At 41.0% G+C, this 27848-nt stretch overlaps 1 protein-coding gene across 3 annotated transcripts in view; it reads left to right on the top strand.

Annotated features, from left to right (window-relative positions):
• The window catches only part of PREX1 (phosphatidylinositol-3,4,5-trisphosphate dependent Rac exchange factor 1), a 156514-nt gene extending 132074 nt beyond the window's left edge, over window positions 1-24440 (top strand). For 2 of the 3 annotated variants that reach the window (XM_065691148.1, XM_065691147.1), the window contains exons 27-40: window positions 1928-2016; window positions 2401-2483; window positions 2870-2960; window positions 4619-4747; window positions 5426-5467; window positions 7292-7509; window positions 8402-8501; window positions 9114-9257; window positions 9861-9975; window positions 10431-10497; window positions 11182-11369; window positions 12036-12138; window positions 12682-12749; window positions 14488-16071. In XM_065691148.1, coding sequence (XP_065547220.1) covers window positions 1928-2016; window positions 2401-2483; window positions 2870-2960; window positions 4619-4747; window positions 5426-5467; window positions 7292-7509; window positions 8402-8501; window positions 9114-9257; window positions 9861-9975; window positions 10431-10497; window positions 11182-11369; window positions 12036-12138; window positions 12682-12749; window positions 14488-14530 — 1480 coding nt within the window. In that variant the 3' untranslated portion in view covers window positions 14531-16071. Of the gene's footprint in view, window positions 1-1927; window positions 2017-2400; window positions 2484-2869; window positions 2961-4618; window positions 4748-5425; window positions 5468-7291; window positions 7510-8401; window positions 8502-9113; window positions 9258-9860; window positions 9976-10430; window positions 10498-11181; window positions 11370-12035; window positions 12139-12681; window positions 12750-14487; window positions 16072-21859 lie in introns of those variants that run through there. The other variant, XM_065691149.1, reaches the window with a different exon arrangement.
• The last annotated feature ends 3408 nt before the right edge of the window (window positions 24441-27848 follow it).

Raw genomic sequence — 27848 nt, 5'->3', positions numbered from 1 at the left:
AGAGTCTGAGATCCAGAAGTGGGCACTGAGGTTTTTGTTTTTAATGGGCCTTTGAAACCACAAATGCAAATGTTTATTCAGGTGCCTCAAAATCTGATCTTTGGGACACGATTGACTGCTGCTTCTGCAGGAACATTTGCTACCAAAGGAAATCTCAGACACTCCAAATGCATCTTTCCTTGGAGGAAACATTCAGAAACTCAGCTTCAGAAGAAATGGAATAACGAGTTGCAGTCATGTCTGACCATTGCAGTCTTACATCTTTAATAGGCCATTCTTACATTTATAGTAATGCTGTAGGACTTCGCCTACGCAAAGGAGTAAAGACACTTCACAGTGAGCTGGGAGGATTACTGTGACCTGCTATGGGCTTGGTTCTTGCCTTGCTGTTGGTTTTGTGCTGGTACAAGTAGTAAAATGTTACATTCATACAGGACTGCAGAAATTACGGGATCAGAGCAGTTTAAATCGAAGGGTTCGCTGGAGCCCATGTGGTCCAATGTCATTCAGAGCAGATCCAACAAGACTGGGTTGCTCAGGGTTTTGTCCAGTTGAATACTGAACATCTTGAAGGGCAGCAAATACTAAGTCAGTAAAGAAACCGAAGCGGCACTTAGATGCCACAGATCCCAACATTCTGTTTCTTGTGCCAGATTAAATCTGCACAGGTGCTCTTAAGGGTTTTATTGAAATGTGCTGCATTTCTTTTGTTGTTAGAATCCCATTTCTGAACAGTTCAGTTGAAATGGCTAATTGAGGCTAATCTGTTCTGGGTAACAAAGTGACACCACAAACAGTCTCTGTGGGGCTGTCACTTGCTCAGAAATTCTACACATAAATGTAAGATGAGAAAGATTATTCTGTCTTATCTTTACTAGACAGAGGCAGAGAATTAAGCATATATTACAGATAATAGTTACTCAAGAGGCAGTAAAATGTGTTTTGATGGGGTTTGATCTAAAAAAACTACTGAGGAGCTACAGAACTAAGCAAATTGCAGATAAGAAAAACACCTTGTTTACATTAGCTGTGCTGCTTTCTATGGGATGATTTGGAGGTGTAAATCAAATGTCACAAGGGTTCGTACTGCAGAGTAGTTACCCTAAGTATTAATCTTCTTCAGAAAATACACTTTTCTTTGATACTAGGTTTAACAAAGAACAGGCAAGAACCTTGACTGGGGTTCTTTGAATTGCTCTTGGTTTTTTCCCCTCATTTCAGTCTAAAAAACAATCTGGAGAATTTTCTAGGCTTTGTTTAGGGCTTGTAGCATTAAAACCACTCACACTTAACTGAAGGGGGACTGAGATCCGCAGCTTTTTTGATTACCTTTATTAAGCTCTAGTTGATGTAAAGTGAACTTTAAACAGGGGAGATTCATGTTAGAATATTCCAGGTGCGCATGAGCCAGCACTGCTGTGAAGCCAAATGTAGTGACCCCTCTGCTTCCTGAGGTGGTTTTAGGATCTGCAGTGCCCAGTTCTCTGACAGTCTCGATTCCTTGAATTTCCTCTCCCTTCTCCAGAAGCTGTGCTACTGCAGCTTCCGTACAGGCTGGAGCTGGGTGATGTAATATCCTGAGGATTGGTAACGAATGTGGAGTTCAGTGGAGGTTCAATCTCATAGATTTTCATTATTTCTCCCCTACTCCACACTCATAGAGCATGTTCAGTGACATGACCCAGGTGAGGTCCATGCTGGACAGCCCATTTTCATTATTTACAGGGTCCAGCTGACTACAAATGGAACAAGACATCCTCTTACAGTGCTAGCCCCAGAGGCTTTGCTTAATGGTTGTTCTGCATGTAATGGGCTTTCCTATATGGGTAACTGAATTAGTCTGGGGGACTGCAGTGTTAATAAAACCAGACTAATGGTGTATCAGGGACAGCTTTTTTTCTATCACCTTTTTTGCCTTTCTTTCTAGTGAATGTAACAGTAACCGGGACTCGGTGTTGTCGTACACCAGTGTGCGGAGCAACAGCTCTTACCTGGGCAGTGATGAGATGGGATCAGGTGAGTGCACTGTGTAGGTTATGTGCATCTCTCTCATACCAGACCTCCAGCAGAGCTGATAGGTCTTTGCTGATTGTAAGCACTTACTTGCATGTTTCAGCTGCAAATGTGGTATATTTAAACTAATCAAAAGAATATAGGAGATTTGTTATTTCTCTAATGAACCACAGTGAATTTGGAGTATGGAAGAGGTACTAGGCAGGGATAAGCTTCCTTAGTTATTGGGCATTTGCATTATAAGAAAATCACTAATATTTTATCTATGAATTACAGATAAAGCGCATCATCTTTCACCCTTCACAATGTGAAGGTGTGCTTGTGTCATGTGGCCTCATCTCAGATTATGTTTGTAAAGTTAAAAGCTTTTCATCTTTCCTTTATTAGGAGATGAGCTTCCCAATGATATGAGGATTCCTTTAGACAAGCAAGACAAACTTCATGGCTGTCTGGAACATCTGTTTAACCAGGTATGTAAAGCATTACTCTTACTCAGAATTACTTTATCAGTATCAATACAAGAAATTGGAAGTATCACATTGTTTAATTAAATCATAATTTGAGGGAAGGCAAGTTATCAAGATTTTGGGGTATGGTGTAAGCAAGTACGCTGTAGGGCAGTAGAAGGAATTGGTCTTGTCAATATTTAAGTTCCGTTGTGTGATTTAAGCAAGGTTGACCTGCCTTACCTCAGGCATTAGACTAAGGGGAAAAAAGGAGAAAGCGAACAAAATTCTAGTACTTTGTGTGGTCTAATGGATCACGTTTACTAATCTCAGGAGAGTCCTCACGTGTTTACACATCTATATAGATGTATAGCACCAGATAACACTGACTGGAAATATTCCAATTATAGGTTGACGCAATCAATGCACTTCTAAAAGGACCAGTAATAACTAAGGCCTTTGAAGAAACCAAGCACTTTCCAATGGACCACAGTTTGCAAGGTAGAGAAAAAGGCTGATTGTATTGAACAGTCTTATTTGCTAGGACTTAAAGAGCTTAACGTGAGTGCACGTATGTTGTGTGGCCACACAGAGTTACATCAACAGCAGGTATGAGTCTGACCATTGAAATGTTGCATCCTTAAAAGGTCATTTTCATATGATTTCCTTCTGAAACACACCAAACACTTTTCTGTTAGATGCGTCTGAATCCTCACAGCTCTTTCACGAGTCTCCAAATCTATCCTTTGATGTAAACAGCAGATCACAGATCTGTATCAGCAGATACCATCTCAAAAGGTACAGGGTCAGATAGGTCAGGTACAAGGTAAATGAGCACTCTGATAAGGTGATGAGGGGGCTGACCATTGTAGATCTGAAGCACCAGAAGGTTCTGTATGAGTTTGCTTAATGACTTAGTCTGCTTCAGCTGGATAACTGCCAGGGTAAACTCATCCTCACATGACACTTATTTTGAAAACAGATTCCCATAGAGAGCAAGCAAATGATACCACGTTTCCTTTTGCCTCAGGGAGCACCATGAGACTTTAGTCTTAATGGTTTGGGGGCCCAGGATGTGGTTTCTTCTCTCACTGAAATACACAGGACTTTGTTTTCTGAGCATTTGCTGCATTTCCTTTCCCACTTGAAATCTGAAATATTTCCTGCTATTCCTACTGCACTTCAGGTGCTGTAGTCACGAGCAGAGAGCTGCTGCTTTTTCCTTCTGACTCCAGAAATTAAGTTCTGTTACATGAACTCATCTCTACAAACACCTTCATGTTTATGTAGCATATCTGTTAGTCTTTCCATTCACTGTTTGAATGAAGTGAAGAAATAACAGACCGTTCCTTTATTTTATTTTGCTTAAACAGAGTCTCATTTATTAAAACTAGATTAAGCACACTGCAAGAGTCTTTTCATTAACTGATGATCCCACCTTCATCACACTAAGGAACAGAGGCACCCTGCTTACATTCAGCTGGAATCCTGGCCTCAAGTGGTTGTTTAATAGCTGCCATAAACATCCATCCATTCAGTGATGGATGGGGATTTGAATGCTGTTTGTCCTGTTCATGAGCAGTTACTGGCACAGTCTGTTTCTGTGCCTGCTTATGCATTTTATCACTAACAGTGGGGTAGTTGGCTTAGCTACATAGCTAAGTCATGGAGAATCGATCTTCTACTCTGTAATTAAATAATAAGCTTCCATCAGGTGAAAGAAAGCAGAATATTTCGTAACTTTTCATCAGTATTACGGGATGTGACAGCTGCAGCCAAAAGGCTGATCTGATTCTGCGCAGCCAGAGTCTCTGGATGTACCCAGAGTAGCCTCGTGCACGCTTTTAAAGGCAGAGAAAATGGCAGGGAATTATGTGCTGTGTGAGTGGCACAGAGCTCCCCTCACTGTGCATGTGGTCACCCATGTCCAAAACTTTTAGTCCACACCACTGACAACTGTGCTAGGAAACTGCTGATTGTGAGATTATAGGAATAGTCTTCTTTCCTTCCATATTAGAGCTATTTAAGAACCTTTTAAAATCAGAATCATTGCTATTTATAAGGTATCTCTACTTTCAACTGTATACACACTTTAACTAATAAGCCACTCTCAGCTCTGTAGCATTTCCTCTGTGGCTAATGAACTCCATTTTTCCTAGAATTTAAACAGAAGGAAGAAACCACAGTAAGATGCCGGAATAACATTCAAGCCAGCATTCAAGAAGATCCATGGAACCTTCCACTGCGCATCAAGAACCTTGTTGAAATCATACAGAAGCATGTGGAAGGTCTGTAAATAAGAAAGAAAAAGTTTGTTATTGGCTTCAGGGAGAAAAGATCTTGATCTAATCAAGCCTAGCAGTTCAGTTTATCATTGTATCATCTCCATTGGTAATAAGGCTGTGCAAGGATCTAGAGAACAGGTATAACAGGTTACTGCTTGCAGAGTCCCAGTATGCTATGGTAAAATCTCACCTGTGCAGCAATTCCAAAGAACTTTCTCTCCCGTACTTTATTTCACCAGCCCATTCAGACTGATCTATTTCCCTGTGCTTTTTGTACCTGTTTTAGAAAATGGAGAGAGATATTCCAAAATGAAATGAATGCTAATCGGATACTGCAGCATATTAAACCATTGCAGCCTGGGTGAACTGGAAGAGGAGCTCATCTGATGTTTACAGTCCAGTTCAAAGCTCAACAGAAAATCACCTCCTTAGGGATACATCCACATGTAACTTGCTTCTGATAATTCACAGCAGTTAGCAGAGCATTTAGCCTGTAAAACTCCTTGATTTACACTTTATTTCTTTTTCAGTCATTAACATCTGTGTAAGGACTACTAGAGTAAAGAGAAATGGGCATGTGGGGGCCAGGCATTGTGGGGAATGAGGAGACTGTTAACCAAATGCGCTCAAATCAACCTTAGATCATGTTGACCAGAGCATTCTCTTTCTTCACTATTCTAGATGGGAAGAATCAGCTGCTCCTGGCCTTGTTAAAATGCACAGGTAAGGGGTTTTGATTTGTTACAAAACATCATACATACACAAGTCCCTAACAATTGTACGTGCATGCATGTGCATACATCAGAATGTTATGTTCTTCCGTAACATTTAGGTTTGTCCCTGGCATTTTATGCTAACATTTCTCATGCTCTGTACCTAGTGCAATCTTCCCATGAATGTGACATCTGTTCTTCAGTTTACATGATTTCAGTCACTGCAAGCTGCTTGTGTTACCTGCCTGGTCACTGATCTTCCCTTCACAAGCACTGTTTTTCTTTTACTGTCTTCATTTTTTCCTTTGTACAATCCCTCTTCCCAGATGGGCCCTTACTGTTTCCTGCTGTGGTGAGAACATGCAGCAAAAATGAGACCTATTGCACAACTTTCTGTGAGACTGTGGACTCTGTCATCTTTCCAAACTGAGCAGGCACATTAGGCGTCAGAACTGTGTATACTGAAAGCACAGCCAGAAGCAGACTAAGAAACCTGTGTGTGCAGCAGCACCAAAAATGCACCATGGGCACCATCAGTCTGTTACCATGCACAAAACACTGTGCTCATAGCTCAAGGGAAAAGCCTTTCCCAGGGGTAAATGTGTGGTCTTGTAATCGAAACACCAACTTGATGCAGTTTTGTTTGAAAATGGGGTAACAACTAGCTGGAGTAGGCTGTTACTTCACTGTGCCAGACATGATTCTCAAGTCTGCACAGAATGATGATGCAAGATTTGTGTGGCTGTCAGTCACCTCATGGCTACTGCCAGAGCTGCTCTGTGAGTCCATCCAGATCAGCCTGTGGCATCAGTTTCATGGCTATGGAGGCTGGTTTTACTGATGGCAACTGCAGTGACTCCCTAAGCGTCTACCTGTGCCCCATCTGCAGCATTTCCATGGACATCCTCTGGAAAGAATGGAGGAGCAGGTGGCACTGAACTGGCCATAGCAGCTTCATGGCACCATGGATTCCCTTGCCTTGAGGGCAGCCCTCATCTCTCTTTGCCCTACTTCTAGCAGCACAGAGGTGTGCTGCTGGAATGATTGCTTGTCCTTAGGTTGATAATATGGCCCAGAGCCTGGCATGTCCTGGTGGTCTTCAGTGCTTTATAAAAATAATGCAGCTCTTCAAAGCCCCTGGGTGATGTTCAGCCTCTTTCTCTGAGGAACACTGCCTTGATGAGAGGCTGCTGTGCCTGCTGGAGGAGCCTGGGGTGGCCGGGAGGGAGCTTGTCACTTATTCATGTGCTTCTTTGGCCTGCAATCCCCTTAAGTGTGACGAGGTTGCTGTGACCAGCATGTGGCTGCCTGGCAGGCGACCTGAAGCAAAGTTAACGCGGGGGAAATTCTCCCAGGAAACATAAACCAACTGGTACAGTATGGACAAGCCCAGTTAATGTATTAAGCATATGGGAAGCCCACAAAATACAGATGGATGGGGGAAGATGAATCTGTAATAGCCCAGGAGAGAAGTAATGGCAGAGACTTTCTTTCAAGAATTCTCTTTCTTCTGAAAACATAAAAAGAAGGGAATCGGTCCAGACATGGCATGAAGGAGGTACAGCTCTTCCCAGTCAGAAGAATGAGCCTGCAGATGGCAGAGGTAGTAATAAACAGTCAAGTGGACTAGAAAATGTTCAACATGCATGTACTCTAGCTGTGCTGTCTTTATCCACCCACCCAGGTCGCACAGCAAGAAGAGGCTATCTGTTAGGTCTGTGCAAAGCTACAGCAGAAGCCAAATGTCTCCCATACACAAACTGCTGCTTTGGCAGTGACATTAAAGGCCAGTGTTCTCATGACTTCTTTGCGCTTCTCTCCCCTTCTCTGGCAGATACTGAGCTACAGCTGAGACGGGATTCCATCTTCTGTCAGTCTCTGGTGGCTGCTATTTGCACCTTCTCAGAGCAGTTACTGGCTGCTCTCAACTATCGATACAACAACAATGGAGAGTATGAAGAGAGCAGCAGAGATGCCAGCAGAAAATGGTTGGAACAGATAGCAGCCACCGGTGTTCTACTGAACTACCAGTCTCTCCTCTCCCCTGCTGTGGTAAGATGAAGAGTTGTGCCCCGCTTTGGGTCCACTCACACTTGCTGTATGCATCCCTGCCACTCACAGCACAGCCAGAGCCCTTCATTCTAGCAGCATGTACAGCCTCTCACTACAGCAACCTCTGGAGATTCCTGCTGCTGACAACTATGTACCAATATTCCACATCCCATCATTTTCATCTCCTTGCAAATACTGGACCCACTGTTGCACTAGAACACTATAGGAATCTGCCTGCCTTCCTGTTTGGAGTAATGCTGCTGCACTTAGGGAGGTTTTACTGCTCAGCTGGTGGTGATGCATGTGTGGCCTGCCATCTGCTGGTAGAAACACACATTGCCACAAATAGGTGGAAGAGCTCTGATTATTTCAAGAGCTCAGACAACATGAAAAGCTAGGCTTTTGTTGATTCCTGTACCTGTATAGATGTTTAGAAAAAAAGAGCATAAGAAAGGCAAGTAGCTCTGACACGATAGAGAAGAGACCTTTTTTTTTTAAATACACAATCCAAACTCTATCCATGTGTAACTGCTGTTTCTTTACGTTGCATGGAATGTGTGGACATTTATCTCACAGTGACCAATACGCTTTTCCTTTCACATTTGTAGGTATAGAGTAAAGTTTGGAGAAAGAGATCCTTTCACACTTACTCCTTAAACCTCTCTACTCTCCGTGAATCGCATCAAATAACATCTCAGCAAAGAGTAGCTGAATTTGTATCACAAAGTTAGAGCCATTAGTAATTATCTGGCTGGGACAGAGTTGATGGAAAGCAACACATTCTATTCTAGGTCTCCTGAACCAAAGCATGCCCAAAAAAACTCTACCTTCCTGCCATTAATCTCGCTCTGGCAGATCACAACCTGTTTATATCTGTTACTTTGCTCTACAGAAGGAGGAGCGCACTATGTTGGAAGACATCCAGGTTGCTCTGACTGAACTGGACAAAGTTGCCTTCTATTTCAAGCAGCTGGATGAAAGTCTTGTAGCAAGTGAGTATTCTCTGTTTCTTTGAAGCTCTTTTTCTTGTTTGTTTTATAGGCTAATATTCTCCATGACTATAAAGTCTCTGCAGCATTGTTGCATTTTCTCAGCAAACACACAGCATAAACCACAGGACTGATATCACAGGATGTTGGTTGCATGTTCTGTGATTTGTAACTATGGTCTGTTACCTCACATGTGTGATTACACACACAGGGAGGGATGAGAGACTCTGAGCAGTTCCTGATGGATGTGTGTAATTCACCACATCACCTAAAGTAGAAAGACTGTCCCTCCCAGCCCTTCTGTGTCCTGTCCCCTCTCCTGCCACATCTCTCTCCAAGTTTTCTGACTACGAGATGCCATGAAACAAGGTGGGATTTTAATTATTAACCATGTTTATTGTATTGGTGTCAAACACCATGCCAGGTCATGCAAACTGTGTATCTTTCAAAGTGCGATATTTCAGAGGCTGCATTCTCTCAGTAAAGGCTCTCCCTTATGCATATCATGGTGGAGATGTGAAATGTCATTAGATAATCCAGCAAGCTCAGATAGCAGTGGTTTCACATTTCTCCTGCTGTGGTAAAGCAGCAAGTGTTTTATCTTTATTTCTCCAGATACTCATGTCTTCTACCACATCGAAGGAAGTCGCCAGGCCTTGAAGGTTATCTTTTATCTTGACAGCTACTACTTCTTCAAACTGCCTTCTCGGTTTCAGAATGGGGGAAGCTTGAAACTGCACACGGTGCTCTTTACAAAAGGTGTCTATAAAAAGCTTTCTTGAGAAAAACAAGCTATCTGATAATGTTAAAAGACTCAAAATAAAGAATGACCGTAAGCTGTTAACATAATGCAGCTGAGAACTGCAGGCCTATTTAAGAAGCAGATGCTTCTATTCTAGGAAGACCTGGGGAGATATTAGAATTAGATGCAGATATAAGATATGCCTGTTTAGGACTTTTTTATGCCTTCCTGTAACGGCCACAGAGACACTGACATAGACAAGCTGATCTACTATGGTATCAGATGTTCCTAGGCCACAGAGAAGTGTTTTTCAAAGTACATACTATAGCAGAATCATCTGGGCTATAAGTCGGCTTGATAAGCAAATGTTCACACCAAAATACAGTAGTGGAAATTTCCTTCCAGGGGTTACTATGTGGAATAATTGCTGTGAGTGGTACTGTGTTTTGTGAAGCTCACCTTAGGATGCTACCACTAAACTCCAATACTAGGAAAAGCATTAAATTTATGCAGTAACAGAATCAGCCTTGATGTGGTCCAGCAGTCATTTGCTGAGCAGTGAGATAAGTAAATTATTAAAATGAAAACTCATAGGTTTAGTAAAATGTTGTCTTTTTCAGCTCTGGAGAATACAGAGGGGCAATCACAACTGGCTGGCTCATCTCTAGAAGAACTTCCACAGCAAATTAATAGTATTTCACTTGACAAAGTACAGCAATACTACCGTAAACTCAGGTATTTCACACTTTGCCTTTGCGTTAAAAGACATTGAAAAGAACACTCCTTGCTAAGGACCTTAACATTTAATGAAAAGGAGATTCTGTGGCTGGTGGTTTCTGTACAAACACTGGTTTTGGAGCTCCTCATTGTGTGGGAAACTTGTTTTCTTCCCAGAGTTAAGCTTGTTCTGAAGCAGTGCATTGTACAGGATCAAATTCCCATCTAACTGAACTTCAGAATTTTGTGCAGAGCTAAAATTACATAAAAAGGGGGATTTGGAATATTTTAGTACAGACTCAGTAAATTACTGCTATCAAAATGGTGCTTCAGAAAGAAAGCGGATCTTGAAGTACAAGATTTCTGGCATAGCCTTCCCAGCTGTTTGGTACATGATAGTATATGATGTTATATATGTATGTGCTACAAATGAGACTCACCAACTAATGGGGTCCTTGCTGGCCTTTTTGTAGGACGTTTTACCTAGAGAGATCAAACTTGCCCACTGATTCCAACACTACTGCAGTGAAGATTGACCAGGTATTACTGTGTTTATTTCTATAATACATTCTCTCATATCTCTCAGTCCAGTGGTGGGATACCCATTCAGCTGACCTGTATGAACCTGAACATCCTTTAAGTAATGTTCCATACCCTAGAAAAGTGATGTGAATTTCTCTGAAGCTTGGCTACAGTTCATTTGTTTAGAAGAAACTGCAGAAGCAGGGTAGACACAAACCCCTTAACTTAGGCACTAATGAGACTCCATATTGTCCTGACTGCCCCTGCTAAAGACAGTATCTAATGTTAGACAGAATGAATGAATTGTCCTTCTCTATAGAAGAAACCTACAGGAAAATAGCACTTCCCAACATCCCATGTAAAGGCAGTCTAACAGGGCCAGGTGCCATATGTTAATATATGCTTGTAAGGCACTAAATGCTACTGTAGGGAAGACAAAAAATCAGAGACTAGCTTTGCAGTTGTAATATACAGTGTATAAACAGCCTGTGGGAGTGGTGATGATTGCAGAAAACAGCCCCAAGCTTAAGTAATTGTATTTTTGCACTTCCAAGTTCATATATATTCTAAATAGTTGTTACTGTGTGATAGTTACTCTGGTGTAGATGACTTTGCTTAGACATAGGATAAAGAATTGCATATGCCTTTATAACTGAAGGTGTAAGTATGCCACTGATGCATTTTATTATTGCTTTGTTTTAGCTTATTCGTCCCATTAATGCAATGGATGAGCTCTGCAGGCTGATGAAGTCCTTCATTAATACAAAACCAACACCGTCAGGATATTCCAGCAGTAACACATCAGGAGCAGGCCTGCTACCCATATCTTCTGAGCTGTGTTACCGACTTGGAGCCTGTCAGATCACCATGTGTGGCACGGGGATGCAGAGGTTTGATTTAAGAAGCCTTTGTGGTAGTGCTGAGAACTTGGTTCTTTCTAGAGATTTGAGCAATATATTGGATTCTGTGCAAAGCAATAGGAAGGTAGATCATAAGGCAATATAATAAGGACCTGAAGCTACTGCCATCTTTACATTAGAGTAGGCTGTGACATTTAATACTTAATAATTGTATTGACACACAAACTTTTTACGTTTCAGTGCATCAGCCAATGCAACTGAGTGATCCCACTGCATGTAGCTTTCAGTCCACGCTGCCTTCAGTCACATCCTGAAAATGGAGGAAGTTGCTCAAAAAGACCTTTAGAATCTTGGTCAAAAATAGCTTTAGAATCTTGGCATGTGCAAGGATTGGTTCTGAACACACCACTGCTCTTTCAGTGTCTCAAAACCGCTGTAAAGGAAAGACTGATTTGTGAACAACTTTATATGAATTGATGCAGAACAGCAGTGAAACAGAGCCTTGTAATAACTGCAGTATCTGGGTGTAACAAAGACTGGGCATGCACTAATTTCCTAAGTAAAAAACCCTAAAAAAGTAAATATAAGGACAGCAGCTAATGGAAGTTATGTACAGGACACTTACCTGTGAAGTGTATCTATATATAAATTTTAAATATGATCTGTGATTGAGTATCTCCTGTCCTCATGTTCCAGGAGTACACTGAGTGTGTCTCTGGAACAAGCAGCCATACTGGCACGAAGTCATGGCCTTCTGCCCAAGTGTATCATGCAAGCTACAGACATCATGAGGAAGCAAGTAAGTATCTGGCTGTGTGTCTGCTGCATGCCACTGGTTTCATTCCAGTAACATCATTGCACAAATACCAGTTTATTTCGATGGGGCACTGTATTTTGTACACTGCAAACCCATATAGCCGAACTTCTCTAAGCGTCTGAACAGCTACACATATATTTGATAGGAACAAATTAAGTTTTGCATGTACAAAGCAATTAAAGTATAGGCCTCAGTCTACATTATTTAAAGTGTGTGTCTCGATGGTTAGAGAGGCTATGCAGCATATTCAGGACAATTTCTGTGTATAAAAAAACTGTCTCAGTCATAGTGTTAAATAGCAGAAATTCCCTAGTGTCAGACAGCCGTGCTTGTAAAGTGCTTTGGGACTAATTCCATCTTTTAAGTAAACACAGATGACTAATGTATCCACCCAATGGATTCCAAATCTTCTACAAGTAGTTAATGGATTCGCAAATAGAAACCATACTCCCATTGTAATATTTTCCCCTAAGGATCAGATGCTTTATCGATACTGTCAGTGCCATAAATCCTCTGTTTCCTTAGGGACCAAGGGTTGAAATTTCTGCCAAGAATCTGAAAGTGATGGACCAAATGCCACAGGGTGCACCTCGGTAGGTTATTATGTGTCATGCATTTTATCTGAGTGCTGGGTTTATGTTTCTGTAACAATTGTGGAGTTTGTTACAACCAAAGATCTCCTTAGTAGCAGTAGGAAAAAAAAGTAACCTGTTTTTTTTCTCACTGTACTGAGTGCTCTGTAGATTAATCAGCTTTGCTGCTTACCATTTGCAGATCATTAACTTCAAAGGTTTCCACATATTCTGAATAGAACATAACTGATTAGAGAGAGGAGTCTTTTTTGGACTGTTGCTGTGTGTTGGCAAAGCCAGTGATTGACAGCCATCTGTGGGCTGCTCAGAAAGCCAAAATCCAGAATGGCAAATCTGACTGCAGATAAGCAGACATAATTCATACGCTAACACTGTTGTGTGCTTAGCAGAGCTCAACTGTTTAGTTATGGCAGAGCAGGTTGAAGAGCACGTGCTTTGAGACAGAGCAACCCCACAGTAGTACTCTAAAGAGAACTTTGAAAAGCACTTCAGAGTGAGTGTATTTGGTAGTGCTGCAGTCCTCCAAAGAACATGTCACTCCAGTGTCAATAAGACTCCCTCAAACCAGTGATATCTTATTCACCTGTTAAGACTTCTGAGTTGGTCTAAGCAAGCCCCACCTCATTCCTTTTTTTCCCCAACTGCTCCTCTAAATGTTTATAGGAAATTATTGCAAATGCTTACTCTAACAAACAGTCTCGCCTCCCATTTTTTTCTCAAAGACCTTAAAAAGAACAACATTTTGCATTTAGAGCTTCATCCCTCTGCTGGATAAAGGGATAAAATAAAGTCAGTGTTGGCTCCTTTGCCAGGTCCCCAGTGTCCTACATCAGCATTTTAGCAGCACAGTTCTTTTGCCTCATTAATGGCTGTACATCAGTTTGGTCCATTTTTATGACCATAACAGCATGCTATGTTCAAAAAGAAACAGCTTTATAAACAAATCCTAAGATGAGGCATTTCTTTCATATACATTCTAAATCACAATGACAAATGCCAGGACTCTGTACTTGGATTATTTCAGGGCAATAAAGCTCAGATACATGTGTTCCTACTGGGTTCCAGTGTCATAGTGTGAAATAAAACTGAGCAGAGTTAAAAGGAAAGCTGGAGAATTAATGTTAAATCTCAGGATTATATTTCATTTCCTAGTCTTGAGGTTAGTCAAACTCTGTAGTAGCAGTCTTGAAAGAGAAGTTACAAGACTTGAGTTTACTCAAACGTAAAGTAGAAAAAGCCAAGAAAACCCCGCCCCAACCAGTACTATGTGAATGACAGGTAAGATGTGTTTTTAGAGAAAACCTAAGCCCAATTACTGATTTTAAAGTTTGTTCATGTCAACAAGCAGATGTGTTTGTATCTGCTGGGTGGCCCAGTCTATAAGCTTTTTTGTCCAGGAAAATGGTCATCTGGGTTTAAAGCAAAAGAAATAAAAAACGGGACTACTGAAGACCCAGACTGGGTCAAATTGAAAGGGAGTGAGGGAAGGTCTCAAATAGTATTTAAGCAATGACTGTAAATACTTTAGTTAATAAATCACTAGTGGAATTCTGAATTTGCAATTATTAAGAATAGTGGTATTCTTGATACTGGATTAGCTCTAAAGCCTATAGAATGATAAAGGAGCAGTTGTTTCTCATCTACTATACCAGTAACTTTATTTTACCATCCTTGTGGTATTTAATACTGTACTAATTAGTTACTGCCATAATTAATACTGACTTCATCTGCCTTAAAGACTCTATAGGCTGTGCGAGCCACCTACAGATGGAGATTTATAAGGTGAGGGAGGCACCTGCCTTGCAGCATCAGTGGAAAGTTCAGCCAGGAGCAGCCCCACCTGAGGTCCCACCACACCACCACCACCAATGGTGCTGAGCCCAGAGAGGAGCTGCTTCTGCTACGGGTTAGTCGGTGACAAACCTGCTGGCCCCAGACACCAGGAACCCGCCTCTGAGCTCCAGCAGCGCGCGCAGGGGTTCTTGTATTTCTCTGACTTCTTGAAGAAATCCATGAAACCAGTACCCCAGAGCTAAGGTGGGTGTTACTGCCATTTCCTAGATGCCTGGCAAAGTGGCAGCTCTTTCAAGACAGCGCAGGTGAGCACTGGTGACTTGTGTGTGCTGCCACCTCAATGTAGTGGACTTCAAGATACGGATTGGTTATGCCTCCTCTCCTGTTCCCTGTACTGCATCTGGCATCCATTTAATTGCTAGCATAATTTTGGTCAGTGTTCTGGAGCAACAGCCTCAGAAACACCACTTTTTCATGAACTGACCTGCACTTTTGAATGACAAGTAGCACAATCCATGGTTTATTCAAACATGAACATCAAGAATGTCTTCTGGAGTAATTTTCCACTTCAGCCCCATGAGAAGCGATCTCCCGATGCTGCAGAATATACATTCCATAATCCTTCCTAACATTACTTCATTTTACTTACTGTAGCTTTCAGGTTTTTGGTTAACTCTTTTTACTAATGCCCTGTTATGTACTCCGGAAATACAGAACTATTTAAGAGGAGAAACTGGGAGTGAAAGATTTTAAAGGAAACTTCACAAAGGAAAAAAATCCCGTCTTATAACCTGATTATTTGAACAGATGTAGTTTTTAAAACAGGTCAGAAGAACTATACTTATTTATGTGGAGTGGCATATGTGTTTTTGATCATGTTATTATATATACAAGATTTAAATAAAAATTATATTGTTTAAAATGGGACCAATATGCTGGCAGTTACACAGCTACTCCCAGTTTACTGAAAAGAAATTACATTATTTAAAATCTTTCAATATTTAAGTAGTCTTTAATACAGTTATTGACATGTATTAGGGGTGCTTCTAAGTTAAAAGAAAAAAAGGAATCTTGTATATAATGTACTTTATTTTTTTCTTGTTTGAAGCATTGTTCTCCATCCTGTCAGTATTATCCTAAGCACGGTAATTTTTCCCAAATTACTGGCTGAAACACACTGAAACATGTCAGCAGTCTCAGGACAGACATAAGGTTCTTTTGGAGTGAGTGCCTTAACACGACCGCCCAGCCCCAGGGAGTTGGAATTGCAGCCGGTGCAGGCCAGGGTGTGTAGGGGACTCACCATGGCTCTGGTTCTCCACAGCCTCCTTTGGAACAGTTCCAAGTCAGGACATCGTGAAGCGCTTTGCAGTGATGTACATTGTAGAAAATAAAGGTCTGGGGGTTTTATTTGTGATGTTTGGTTCTTAGCTGGCTTAATTTTATTTTATTAACATCCAAACCAAGTCAAATTTAGACTTTTTCCATTTGGACTGGTAGTTCTTGTGTTTGGGTTTGTTTTTTTTTTCATCTACACTTCAACACAAAATGGTTTGTGACAAGTCTGGAGATGCAGATTGTTCGGAACCCTGTTTCTTCATTTTTTATCCCTTCACTCACAGACTGCTAATTCTGGGGAAGGACCGTGGTTTGTTTTCAGCTCTTACTTTTACCCGTTTCCTCTGACCTAGAGCAACCTGTTGCAGGGAGCTAGGACAACCCACTGGTCACTGGCTATCAGATGCAAGGGTTGTTAACCAAGTGTCTATTTGTACTGCATCCAGAGCAGTAGGTCATTATTTCAATGCACTTTTTTGTTAATTTTGGAGGAGTTACTCTTGCCATTTGCTGTTCCAAAAAGCAATGGGTGTTTCTTTACTGAATCCTCAACTTAAAATGTACTTAGTATTAGGAGAACTGTAGGAACCCCACAAAATAAAAAGAACACATAGGCCAAGGTCCTTGCTTTGTTTGCATCAGTTCTGCTCAGGAGAACTGCAGCGATCTTACAGCCTGTTCAGGATCTCAGCCCCGGTTTACACAGTCACTGTAAACATTGAAGATGTGTAGCAGAGCAGCTGAGGGCAATTACACTGTGCACTGTTTTCCACTGAAATGTATGTGATAGAAGTTTTTATTATTAAAAGTTGGTTTATATTCTAAGGAAATAAGTTATGATCTTATTTTTCTGTTATACCCGTTAGTTCCTTAGCTCTAAGTTCTTCTGAACAGTTAAGTTTTGCTATTTGCATGGAGCAATGAAGAGTTGGCAGTTTAAACTGTAAGGGAAAAGTGGGTTTTGCTGTCAGCTCAATCTGGCAGTGTAGAGCTAAACTCTTCCTGTTTGTGCAGTGTCGGCAACAGATGTGGTTTCACTGCAGACTTCCTATTAACATAGACAAGAAAAACTGTTCTGATGCTGTAACATGGCAGGGTTTGAATGCAGTGAGGAAAAAAACAGGTTTAGGTGGAAAATGAGAGGGCAATGCACAAGCCTACCCGCAAGTGAAGAGAGTCAATAAGCACTGCAGGATTTCCATGGCCAAAAGCAAAGTACAAACCAGGCGCTCCACACCAAGCAAGTCCGATGGCAGATTTGGAGGATCTGATACACTGGAAGTATGGAAAATGTGGAAAACGTCAGATGGAGAAAATGGAAACTAGCAGCGTGATGATGAGGTGTGTAAGCAGCTGGCTAGAGGAGAGGAGGCAACACAGAAAAGAAAGAGGGGGGTGGGTGGCAGCTGCAAGTGGAATTTCTTTTCTGTCAGGCTTGTAACTGAATTTGCTTAGTACCTGAAGCGCAAGTACTGTGAAGCTGCGGCTGGTGTTAAGCTGGGAGTCACTTGTCTGGATCCAAGTGCACACAAAAAAACCGTGGAAGACTTTTCACACTGAAGGGGATGAAATGAAGGGGATGGAAGTTGACATTACAAATATGAGCTCATGCCCTTGAAGAGAACAAAGTATTTTGGTACATGTCTTGTTAATTGATAACAAAAGAACCTTGATTATAGATGACTCAGATGCAATTCGGTAGCTCAGCCTGCACTAGGAGACAGATTTCCAGTTGGGGTGAAGATGATGATGAAGATTCAAGCCACTGTGCAGAGGCCAAAGAGAAACTGCAGTTGCTGGATGGTGAGGACAAGATACTAAAATGGTATCAATAAAGTGGATACAGTTCTTGAAGATGAGACCAGAAAAGCTTGATTCATTAGCCTGAGACACAATAACAACTGGTATCTTTATAAGAAGACAATGATGAGAAAGGTAAAGACAGTTCTATCTGAACATAAATACAGCCACAAGGAGAAAAAGGAGTAGAAGCAAGCAGGGAAAAATATTGTCTTAAAATTGTTCTGGGCCTAGAAACCTTTTTTTTCCCCAGTCAGGCTCTGATGAAAAAAGAAATAATATTAACAAAGAAGCTTGTACAAGATGAAGCAGCAGTGCTCAGTGGTGCAGGACACTGGGTGGCCCTTTCCCATCCTGCCCAATTTGGCTACAACAGGAATTGTGCATGGGCCCCACTTCGTCTGATTTTGTCCATGGCATTTGCAAAGGTATGAACTGCCATTCACATCCTGGCCTTGGCTGTCTGTTAGCATTAGTCCTTTTTATATTCCACCAGTTATTTTCAGACTGAAATAGTGGGATTTTTCGATCAGAAACCACAGATTTAGACATAGATACATTTAATTTCCATTTAGAATAAAAAACATTGGAAAGAAAAATCCACCTGGATTCTTGCAAATCCTTTTTCCTCTGCCACACTGTCTTATCACCAAATAGTGCTGATTCAGGAATATTTCACAGTTGTAAAGCAATTTTAAGATATAAACCACAAAGGCTTAACAAGCAGAATTTCAATGGAAAGATAATTTGAACCATTCCTACAGCACGTGCATTGTTTCATCTGTCATAACCCTTGTCATTATAGCTGCCTGACATGGCTTCTAAGCACCTGGCTATGATTCACTGGTAAAAGGGCCAAAACCCCAAGCTCTAACCCAACAAAGGGCTCATCAGACCAGCTTATTCACAAATGCACATAGACATACTGATAAGGTATCACTGATTAATCAAATTGCCTAGTACAATTTGTATCTAAACCTGGTATTTGTGTAGCACAAGAGCATTCAAATATGAAGCTCAAATCTGCTATTCAGCAGAGTCCATAGTAGCTGATCATCTTAGAGGGAAGAAAAGCCTTCAAACAGCAAAAGAATTTTACAATTCCCTTTTCCTCCTGGCTGCAGTCTGAGGAGGGAACTGGGGAGCTACTTTCTTATTACTGGTATTGTGAAGATTCAAAGGAGAAAAATTATACACGGCTTTGAAAACTGTCAGTGCTTTACATATATAATACAGTTCCAGTGACTTGAAAAACAGGAAACTAGATGGAAAAAAGGGTAAACATCACAATAACATATGTAAAACTCTCTGCTTCTAATTCCCATAAGTATATTAATTGAGAGCACTTGGTATAAAGAACAACTGAAGTACTTGCTTGGACCCATTTCAGGATTTGGAAGGACAATGCATTAATACCATGAAGGAAACTAATTTAACATTAGTTTTCATTAGCAGGGAAAGAATAAACTCGTCTGAAGTTTCTTCAGACTCCCTCATCTTCAGCAGTTCCAACTCCCTGAGTTAAAGAAAATCAGAATTCAGAACATAAGTAAATGTTAGGTGAATACTGTTTTAAAAATATGGCCTTGGCAAGAAGATACTCAATGTGGATTTCAGAGAAGCTCTGTTCACGTTGTAAAGTAATCGATAATTCTTTTATCACACAGTTTGGCATGAGGAGGATCCTCTTTATTTAAGGTCCTGCTAATTGTCAGCATATACTCTGAGAATCAGGCCGTGCTGCACAGTTGCATTCAAGTGTGCCAGAAGAAAGATCTGTTGGTAGCTGGACCCTGATCAGCGGGATGGGTTTTGCCTTCGCATTCTGAAGCCTACACTGACTTCAGAGCAGAATTAAAGACAAAGGACATGATTATCTTAGAACAGTAGGTTTGCTTTTTGTAGCGCACCTTTCAAAGATGTTTCCAGATGAGCTAAGGCCACAAGATGAGATTCACTGCACTAGCACAACACTATAGAACAAATAACTCATTGCAGAGGACTGCAGAAAGGCCTTCATTTTTGCTCATTTACAAAGGGGAGGCATGGCCACAGTAGGCTGACCATTGGTTAGGCCAAATTTAAAAGGCTTTTAATAGGTAACTGATGATCAGCTATAGGAGCTCAAGTAGGACTGCTACAGCATTACTGCATTGACAGCTCATTTTGCACCTAAGATCAATTACCTCGTCTGGACAGGGGGGGCAATGCTGAAATGTATAGTTTGTTTTTGCATGAAACAGAACTTCCAGTGGTTTTAGGGAAATGTTTCAGAAATGATATTTTTATATCAGTTTATAGGATTGGCATTTTCAAATGTTTTGTAAAAGAAAAAATGTACAGAATATTTGAGAGGGTTTTTCCAGTTACGTTTGAGGGACTCCAGTGTACTAATAGTGTTACCGTTTTCTTCATGTTTCTGTATTTTTAACTAAGCATGTGTATCCTGCATTAAGATAAAAGTCTTAATATAATTTGTGCAACATTTTGCGTTGTATCATCTAATCCATGTGGTCCTTTTAGCACTACTGGGCTGTGTTTGGTGTGCTGTGTGCTCTGTGTTTGTCAGAGGTGGAATTAAGCCATTCAGAAAACATGGCCCAGGTGGTCACAGCAATGTGTCTGCTGTCAGACAGGATTCAGAGCACTCCTCTTGGGTGTGGAAGGTTGAGAGCTATCTGAACTGGAGACATTTCTATTGGGCTATTGCTTTAAGAACCTTTTGAACTTCAAAGAGATTGAGAAAGTAAAAAGAAAACTACTTGATGTTCAAATCCTTTCTGGTTTTGTGGGATATGGGACAATTAGAAGAGTGCTTTCCTGCTGTGTACAAACTGCATTCTGCCTTTACAGGACATGAATTAAAGGTCTAGATCTCTTTCCCTTCCTCTGTAAAAAGAAAGATAAAAATTAGAGCCAGGAAATGCATTGCTGTCTAGCTGTGCAGCTAAAATATCCCTTGACCCTGAAATGGGTCCCGAGTTTCCCCTCAGAGAATTAAAACTCAGCTTTATATGCTCCTGCACTTGCTCACAATCCCAAAAATGGTTACAACTATCATTTCCATCACGTACGTGTTGTATCACTGCATCCAGCAGTTAGAGTGAGGAAGTTCCGCACAGCCAGCCAGGCATAGCTGATCACCTTACTCTACCCTTTAATGACACAACCAGCTTGTCAGTGCTATCAGCTGTCTTTAAAAGGGGAACTCTTTAATTTTCCAGTCTGTCCAGGGGCTTACACTGGGGTAGACTTCCCATTCACTGAAAGAATCAACCAAAGAGATTAAATATCCATACCTGAAAGGGTTCAACAGGTTTCCAAGGAAGAAAAGAATAATATAAGGGTTAAATCCCTTCATTCATGCCCCTGATCAAGATACTATGATTTGGGCTTCCTTCTCTTCATAGCAAAAGAGTGTAACAAGTCAAAGGAGAGATTCAAGAACAGTTTTGTTTGTAGCTTCCTGTGCAGTGAAAACTGATCTTCCGGTTTATCCCATTACTGCATGTAGAGATATGTTAAGGTTTAGTTCTCAGCCAAAATCACCCTGTTAAATTCCCTGAATCCCCAAAGTGTAGTAGCCTGAACTTTGTTATAAAGCGAGGACAAGCCTCTTAGGTTTTTAACTGTGGTTTGATCTCCATTTCACCTGCAAGAAACTTCAAGAGGTGCTACTCAGTACCTCCTGAACAAAAGACCTGCTTCAGCCTTGAAAGAGTTGAATACCTGACAACACTAAGACAGAAACCAAAGAGAAACAAACTAAGCCAACATGCCATAGATAGTAGCAATAATGGGTTACTCTCCAAGCAATGTTTCATGCTGTAGAAAATGACAGAGATCAGAGAATAAGGCGGTTGGTGCATGCCCTTCTCACTAACAAGCTATGCAGCACTATGTGGTCATGCCTCAAGTCTGAGGAGATGGATACTACTCTATTTCAGAGGCTACTTCTACAAAGGAGGAAGAAGAAAATTACAAAAATAAGGTAAATGAGCATAAAGAATTTGAATTAAGAAACAGAGACCTCAACTAATAAGCTTTCCTCCTGAGGGTAAGACAGATCATGAAAGGGACACTGAAGCAGTCTTACAGAGTGCAATAAGATCCCTAGCCCAATGTCCCCAAGAGCCCAACATTTCTCATGTCAGTAATCAGCATAATTTTTTATAAAGTTCCTGTCCTTTCCCTGGCAAATCTGACTGGCTTTCTTTCCAGCTTGCTTTCTCCTTTGATCCTAATCACCCGGGCAATCAGCTAGTCACTAGAAAAGGAATTAACTGCCTGCTTATTGGAAATCAATTGAGATCTCTGCATTTTTTCCATTTACTGTTCAGGCGAGATGAGGCGCATGGACTGGGACTGTGCCAGTTCTTTTCCTTAGAATCTTAACAGCATGTTCAATAGGTTGGATTCATAAGCTGTCCTGAGCAAAGAACAAACAGCACCAGGGAATCTTCAAACGAGAACATGTGTTGGTACTCCCAGTACTAATCCCATCCATGGCTTACATAGAAGTGATGAGAAGTAGAATTCTGCTGCCTGAGAACAACAGGGCGAAAGAATCAATAGTCCCTGTTCAAGCAACAGGTACTATTTTTAGGTCTCTGACACCTCTTTCTCCTTGTACAGCCACCAGTAGCAGTGGCTCCTGCTGCTGCTGCTGTTGGGAGTGCCAGGGACCAATGCTGAAGCCCTGCTGACAAAGTGCACACTGCGCTTGCTGTCTGCTCTCAGCTCACCGGCTGCTGCCATCAGTTGCAGGGAGACAGCTGCAGGCCAGCCGGGCCAGGGCACCCCAGGGACCACCGGCTTCCAAACTGGCCCTGTAGGGAAACCTGGGATTTAAATCTGCCAGGACAGGGGCTGCCACCTCCTGCAGGCACGAGTACACAGGAAATCTGGGAGGAAGACACAGAACTTGTGCTCTTTGCCCAGTCTCCACCTGTGTACTACAATATGATAGGCAGTTTTTGCTCCAGCTGACATATGGCCTTAATCATCAGTGTTACTCCCAATTTTCTTTTTTTTAATTGTTGTCCTGTGCTCATCAAAAGGCTGGAGTGCTCTGCAGTGATTAACTGCCTCCATCTCACAGACAGCTTTCTATTAAAATAAAATGTCTGCCTTGTATGGGCTGTTCTGTTTTACACTGACAATTTAATGAACATAACATGACTTCCCCCTGCTAAGCAATCAACAACAGTTACTCCAGGCTTATCCATTGCTATCTACACAGCTCCAATAAAACACACACCGTTTCAGGTCACTGCATTTGAGAGAAAGGTGATGTTTGGACAATGTGTTTGCTGCGTTGAACATCTCAGTTCCTATTTTCAGTTGTGTTCCCTTTATCCCAAGGCCTAGTGAATGGCTGACAGCATTCTGAGTACAAAATAATAAGTTCTCCCTGGAACAAAAAGAATAAAGATTACCTTTTTTGCTGGTTTTCCTTCACAATTTAAATGATTCCTTGTTGAAACTGTAGTTCTGTTGATTCTTCAGTCCTGGAAGCTGCTTCCAGTTCTGCCGCGATTAAGACGGATTTTCTGAGGACCAAAAAGATGAGAAGGGTGAAATAAGTTTGATAATGTGGGCTAAACAGGAAGTATTCCTAAAAGTATGAATGGAATTCTTACTCATTTGCGTGGTAAGACATCAGAACATGTTGCCCCATCCTTGGCACTGTTCAAGGCCAGGCTGGACAGGGCTTGAATCAACCTGGTCTAGTGGGAAGTGTCCTTGCCCAGGCAGGGGGTTGGAACTGGATGAGCTTTAAGGTCCTTTCCAACCCAAACCATTCCGTATTTCTATAAAATATCATTGATAAAATGATAGCACAGTCCCTTAGCTAGAGTCTTGATCACCTGGGACTTAAAAAGCACACACCTTGACTGAACAAAATTGAGCTATTGGAATTACCTACAGGAACAAGAGGTTAAACCCATGGGTTATACCAGTCAGTATGTTACAGGATAGTTATAATAATCCCACTGGAACTTAAAATCTACTAATCTTAAAAAATAAAATTGCTGATATATTAATGTATTTTTTTTCTTAATCTATCATATAGAACCACTTAACCATTGGGTTAAACTCTGTATAGTTATTAAGTGAAAGGGCAGTCTTTTCCCAGAGGGACTTACAATCCAAAACTTGATCAAGTTTTTGGAGGGTGCTGGCATTCACCCCAGCTCCTACCACAGGAGGCCGGCTACTGTAGACGAACTAGACAAAAAGAAAACTGACAAACCCAGGCCTACAGCTGTTAGGCTGCACATTCCAGGACCAAACCCTGAACAAATGGCTCAGGTTCTCTATTTCCAGCTTGACTGGAAAGAAAGCAGTAAACCTCCTGATCCTGACACTTCTTAACTGACCTAAACCATTGCCTATCCTGCCCCAGTTTGTCTCAACCAAGCTGCAGGTTTGCTTTAAGGAACTCTCCAATTGCCAGTAATTAAAGGTAGTTAGCACCTCCCTGGTTAGTGTGAACAGCAAAGGGTTACAACTACTTTTGAGTCAACCTGGAGCAGCCAAGCTGCTCTAAATAGAGCTGTTTTTTCTAAGAACCCAAAGCTCTCTCAGAGCTCTTTACCAATCCCTTCTGGTAGCCATGATTCACTGTTTGAAAAAGACTTCTCCATGCCAAAATAATGACTCATTTGTAAAATGTCAATTAATGCCCTGCAGAGTCTGCAAAAAATAAAAAAAAAGGTCTGTTTTTAATGAATCAGGAATAAAATTAGTAATTAATGTTTGAATCCAGTGATTATTTTCTTGATCCTGCTTAAAATTAAATTTGGTTGTAAGCACTTTGAAGGCAATGAGCAAAGACTCATTATTATTTAATCAGCTTTAAATGACTTACATAATTACTTACATCAGTGACGTATTTTCATCTTGAGATAATTAAAAATAATTAGTATGGCTTTATCCCAGTTTTAATGTGCAAAATCAAATTCATATTATTAGTGGTGCTTGAATACTTGCTTTTTTGATGGAATTTATCTGGAAATTATTGCACAGAAGTTAATGGAGCTATCACACGAATGCAGCGCTTGGAATGGATGCATCATTTATTTCTGATCCCATGTGAACTCAGTTCTATTTTATTTTAGAGGAGATTTTAATAAAGTTTTGTGAAATAGAAGCAATTTCATAGCTAGTGCAACACATAGTGTGTCTTGCTGCAAGAAATAACAAGCTTTGGGTCCTATTCTTTTCCTACTCTGGTGTAAATCAAATGTAGAGTCCCTAAATTTGGTGGAATCACAATGCTATAGAGCATTCATAACTCAAACCCAGCAACAACCAACGGGTTTGAGCTGAGCTATCTGAAAGGCTTTGTGTTTAAGTAGGAAGGCAAGATTAGGAACACAGTGGAAGCATTTTTACCTTTTAAAGCAATCTAACTTTAAAAGGCAATTTAGTTGCCTTTAAAAGCAGTTTAACAGATAAAAAGGAGGAGCCAGTATAATGCAATTAGCCAGAAGTGCTTTATGGACTACATTTATTACCGTATCTCATTAGAGAATTACAGGAGGGTTTTGAGATGCAGTCTAGACCAAGGCTGTGGTTCGCTTATTTTCATAAAGAGGAGATAATTACAAAGTTCCGAACAGAAGTTTGCCAACCCTTAGAATCTTTGGGGTTTTCACACCTACTTCTTAAAACAAACAATCCTGATTTACCAACATCTTCCTCTAGCTTTAGTGGTTACTGAGTGCCTCAGATGAATTTTTACCACCAGGCAGTCAACATAGGGCTGTATTTAGTGGTACTTTCATATTTCATCTTGTATTACACATACTTTTGACCACACTACTCTCCCCAAAGATGCTGCAGTGAAACAAACAATTTCCTCCCTTGCTAAGGATATTATCTCTATTGCCAGGTCTAGGAGGGCCTCTCACCTCCCAGTCTGTGGCTACCAGCTCTGGGATACAGCACTTGCTGTATCTGCTTCTCCTCTAACTGCAGTTTCTGACTAGCTTTCAATAATATTGAAATGTACTGATGCCCACAGCATCTCTCTAAAGTAAGAAACTGTTTCTCGACTGCACAAGTGGGAAATGAGAACAAGATCTCAGACTTCATTCTAACTGAAATGTCTGCATTAGAATTGTTAAATGACAAAAAGTAGTTTTCACACTGGATAGGTGTGACCAGCACTGCACTTCTCAGATCTGTCTTGGGACCTGCCAGGACCTGTTCACTAATGATTTGAAAAAAGGGATAAACATGCTTGTGAAAAAAATTAGAAAATGTTTTTCTGGGTAACAGAATCCAAAGGCAAGTGAACAGAGCTGCAATGGAACACTGCAGGAAGGAGTGGCTGAAGTGATTAAATGGCAATTAAAATTCACTATCAATAACAGCAGAGTATTGGTCACACAAAAGAAATGATGAGGCGCTGGATGTACAAAGTCAGGTTTTAAATGTGGTCCCCAAGCTTCAAAAAACCTTTCAGAGTTTTGTGGACCATTGCCTGGAAATATTAGCTCAGAGTTCCATGGCAATCATAGCGAAACTAGAACAACAGAAGTATTAGAAAAGAAACCGTTGCAGAAAACCTCATTAATTGCAAGGTGCCCCTGAGGCTTAAACACTACAAGAATTGTTCTTACGGCTGAGGCCTCCAAACTCTTGAAGAACACTGAGAACCTGCATGCAAGCAATATGCCCAGTGTCACAGAATCACAGAATCACAGAATCCCAAGGGTTGGAAGGGACCTAAAAAGATCATCTAGTCCAACCCCCCTGCAAGAGCAGGGTAACCTACAGTACATCACACAGGAACTTGTCCAGGCGGGCCTTGAATATCTCCAGTGTAGGAGACTCCACAACTCCCCTGGGCAACCTGTTCCAGTGCTCTGTCACTCTTACAGTAAAGAAGTTCTTCCTGATGTTAACGTGGAACTTCCTATGTTCCAGTTTACACCCATTGCCCCTTGTCCTATCACTGGATTTCTCTTGCAGCATGGAAATAACTGTGTTTCACAGGAGCCTAGGCTTTCTCTGACCATTGAACCATCCTTACTTTAAATTATGTGACTGTTCCTCCTGCTCTTCCTTTCTGTATACACCCCAGAAAGCTTCTTGTTAAGCAGCTCTGGGCTTCTCCCTCCATCAAGTGCATTTCCTTTAGTTTGGGGGGTTCTCCCCACGAGAAAATGTCAGCAATACTGTTTAGAATCTGTATTAACTTGATAGTTAAGACCAGAATCTGATCTCAAAGAGATGAAAAAAAGCCATATGAAGCCAACTATTTTTAGCTTCTTTCCTCATTACTAGATAAGGCTTATTCATGGATACATACAAATTCTAAAATACATTCAATCTCACAGAAATATCTGTATTTAGCAGCAGTAAGTAAAAACACTGCTGGTTTCAACAGCCTGTTTCAGACATAAAATAAGACAGGGGAAAAGAATTTATGACAAGTAGCCACAACTCACAAAACCACAGTCCTACTTACTATGTCCTCTTTTTGATAAAGATTCCAGGAAACTTCCTGATTTTCAGTTATTAATGGAATTAAAGCCACAATTCCAGCATACCTCTGCATTAGCAGTCCATAGCAACTTCAGGGCCTGTGCATTTACTGGCTGATAAATAGCCATTGCACGGGAAGAAAAATAGAGGAGGTAAATTACATGGCAAGAGAGCAAACGAGAGAATAAGACTCCTATTTCTCAGCCTGAAACAACTTCTGCTGGGCCAAGCCACCTTGCTTATGTCTTCCAATAAGTTGCTGGTAGTTAGCACACAGTCTGTGCAGGCGCCTTCTCCTCCTAAACCAGCCAACTACTAACTAAGCACCACAGCTGTGTTCTTATCACAGTTGGAAATATACTTCTGAATTCATGTTTAAGGAATTCATAAAAGGACACAAGCACTGTTCCAAATTAATGCTTTATTAGATGTGAATTTGCACTGTCAGATTTTGAAAAATGGCAGGGGCTGCGGAATTAAAACTAAACAACCCTATTAATCAAAGACACTTCCAGCATCTCTTTACAATTATGCTGTCCATACCTAAAGCTGAAAGGAGAATGCATGAAGAATACTAGGCTAAGTTTTCAACACTGGCTGGAGTAGCTGGATCCACTAAAGAGAGAAAAGAAGTAAATACTGAGATAGCTCCACCAGGATAAACTG

This window comes from Lathamus discolor, chromosome 11 (assembly GCF_037157495.1).
Source record: "Lathamus discolor isolate bLatDis1 chromosome 11, bLatDis1.hap1, whole genome shotgun sequence".
Classification (NCBI taxonomy): domain Eukaryota; kingdom Metazoa; phylum Chordata; class Aves; order Psittaciformes; family Psittacidae; genus Lathamus; species Lathamus discolor.
Note: the sequence above shows the minus strand (reverse complement) of the source record. Positions and strands in the feature narration are given on the sequence as shown.